At 30.9% G+C, this 2500-nt stretch overlaps 1 protein-coding gene across 5 annotated transcripts in view; it reads left to right on the forward strand.

Moving 5' to 3' along the window:
* LOC144981006 (UDP-glucose:glycoprotein glucosyltransferase 1-like) overlaps positions 1 to 2500 on the forward strand; it is a 60600-nt gene that overhangs the window by 26297 nt on the left and 31803 nt on the right. For all 5 annotated transcript variants that reach the window (XM_078929057.1, XM_078929054.1, XM_078929055.1 and 2 more), the window contains exons 13-15: positions 247 to 336; positions 1377 to 1496; positions 2426 to 2500. The exon at positions 2426 to 2500 is cut by the window's right edge and continues 11 nt beyond it. In XM_078929057.1, coding sequence (XP_078785183.1) covers positions 247 to 336; positions 1377 to 1496; positions 2426 to 2500 — 285 coding nt within the window. The remainder of the gene's footprint in view (positions 1 to 246; positions 337 to 1376; positions 1497 to 2425) is intronic.

Genomic DNA, 2500 nt, shown 5'->3' on the forward strand with positions numbered 1-2500 from the left:
TTTATCATATAAAACAATTCCCTTATTCCTTAAACTGGTGCTAATATGATTTTAACATGTCACAATTGCCATACAACTCATAGGAATTTAAAAAATTATTTCTTAAAATTTATTAAAAAAAAAAAACCCATTGGATTTAAGACTTTGCAATATTTTGAAAAAAAAAATTGTACTGTTGACAACCTTAGATATTTAATTTTCGTAAGGAATTTTGCTAAATCTCTAGTTTGCCTTCTTGAATTCTAGGGTGACAGTCTCCAAAAGCTTTTACAGTTGGATCTGGGAGAGGGCAAGGATCAGAGTTATGCTGTCGATATCAGACATACAGGTGTCCAGGTAAATAATGTCTGACTGTCTACGGCTATGAATGGTGATCATTGTCATTATTTATTTACCCCATCTTGATAAGATTTGTGATATGGAAACTGGGACATATTTCTTTTCTTTTTTTAAAATTTTTAAATTCTCTTTTCATGGTCTTGACAATAACAACAAGGCATTTTAGATATGAAGACATTGAAGAGGGGGTATACTTTTTCTTTCTTTTAATTAAATATTAAAACTCTCTCCATTTCGAATAAAGATCAACATTCAAAAATTTTATTTATTATTTACTTATTTATTTATTTGAGTATTTATTTATTTATTTATTTATTTTCTATTGGTATATTATTTATTTATTTCATAAATTAATTAAATTTTTTTTTTAATGTATTTATTTTTCTGCTGTCTTCATCTAGCACCAAAAACTACATATGCCTTTCCAAACCAAATCTGGGACAACTTCTCAAAAGAAATGATATCCGTTCCTTATTGTGCCTTAGAACATGCGTTCTTAATCAATTTTCCAAATTTTCAACAATTGTCTGATTGTTTTTGATATACACGATATTCATTGCATATGAAATGGTTGATGCTATTACAAAGCAGAACAGAGGGGTTCTGTGTTGAAACCTATTGAGACATTTTCGTTTTTCTCAACCCTTTTTTTTGTTGTTTTCTTTCATAATTTGATTATTTGTGTAATCTTGTAATCTTGTGGTATGACCCTTGTCTCTTGACCTGTAGGTTTACTATTTTGATTTCTGCTCTGGCAATGCAAAATTGAGTCCTTGGAAAAGGCTCTTAATTTATATACTCTCACCATATTCAGATGTAAAACGAATACTGACCAGTATTAATGTTGTCTTTGTCGAAAACAATTGTAAAAGCGCTTTACAGGTGTCATGTCTCGTCCTAAATCTTGTTGCTGTTAGCCTGAGACTCCTCATAAAACACTTTGAACATATTCAAAGGATATTGAGCTATATGAAAACTCATGTTTTTTTTTAATAAATTAAAACTGACAATTATATTTTTAAAATCTTTCAAAACAGTATTTGAATGACTTGAGCAAAGACAAAGCTTACCGCACCTGGCCCAATTCTATACAAGACTTGCTTCGTCCTTCCTTCCCTGGCATGTTAAGGCATGTGGCAAAAAACCTGTTTCATTTGGTAAGCTTACTAATCTGGTTTTTTAAAAATGTTGGTCTCATTTCAGACCTTGTTATTTTGTTTTGCAAAGAAATGAAAATATAATCATAATCGGTAATAAATATGTAGATGATGAACATAAATAATCATTAATCAATTTTTTCATTTTATCACAGTAATGGTTTCATTTTTCATTAGGGTCCCTTGCTATATTTTGTTAATTGTTGGCAAACCATATGGAACAAATTCCGTTTTCTAGAGGACAAGTTATATACAAAGTGTTTTTTTAAAAAGAATAACATACTAATAATATCTGCCACAGTCTCTTGTTATAAGGGGGAGCCATTGGTTCAAATGATAGGTTACTCACCGCACAAGCAAAGGGACCATTATTGATCCTGTGTGCTGTCTAAATATTTTTTGACCTACCTCCCCTATCCTCTCAGCAGTGATTGAATAGCTGGTTTTGTTAAATTTGCCAGTAAGTACTTTGCAATAGATGAGTCCTATCTTAAGGATAGTAAGCAGTTGCTACTGTCCTGTTAAGGGTACAGAAACTGGGATAATCTCGGGCTCTTATGGCTATAAGGGATTTCTTAAGTGCCTGATAAAATTTGAGAGTTTTAAGTGCTTTATCCTAGAATATAATGTTGGGTAAGAGTTATATTATAATTGTCATCCACTTGGTAGCCCAATCACTGACCATTACAAATCTATTAGAGTGGAAATTAGAATATCAAAACTCGTATAATCTAAATAATTTCAGCTTTAAAAAACAAACTTTTTTTCGGTGTTACTTTGTTTCATTTCTATTCACATTCAAGTATATCAGAGTGGTTTTTGTTTTTTTGGCTATATATTAAAAATAATTACTATTCAAAAATTTTCTCTTTCAGGTTTATCCTTTGTACATTGCCTTACCTATTTTATTATTTCTACATTTCTACCAGGTGTTTGTGGTGGATCCAGCAAATCCAGAGAGTAAAAGTCTTCTCAAAATGGCAGAGGCATTTGTTGTCCACAAG

This window comes from Berghia stephanieae, chromosome 10 (assembly GCF_034508935.2).
Source record: "Berghia stephanieae isolate SIO BIC M18660-M18661 chromosome 10, UCSD_Bste_1.3, whole genome shotgun sequence".
Classification (NCBI taxonomy): Eukaryota; Metazoa; Mollusca; class Gastropoda; order Nudibranchia; family Aeolidiidae; genus Berghia; species Berghia stephanieae.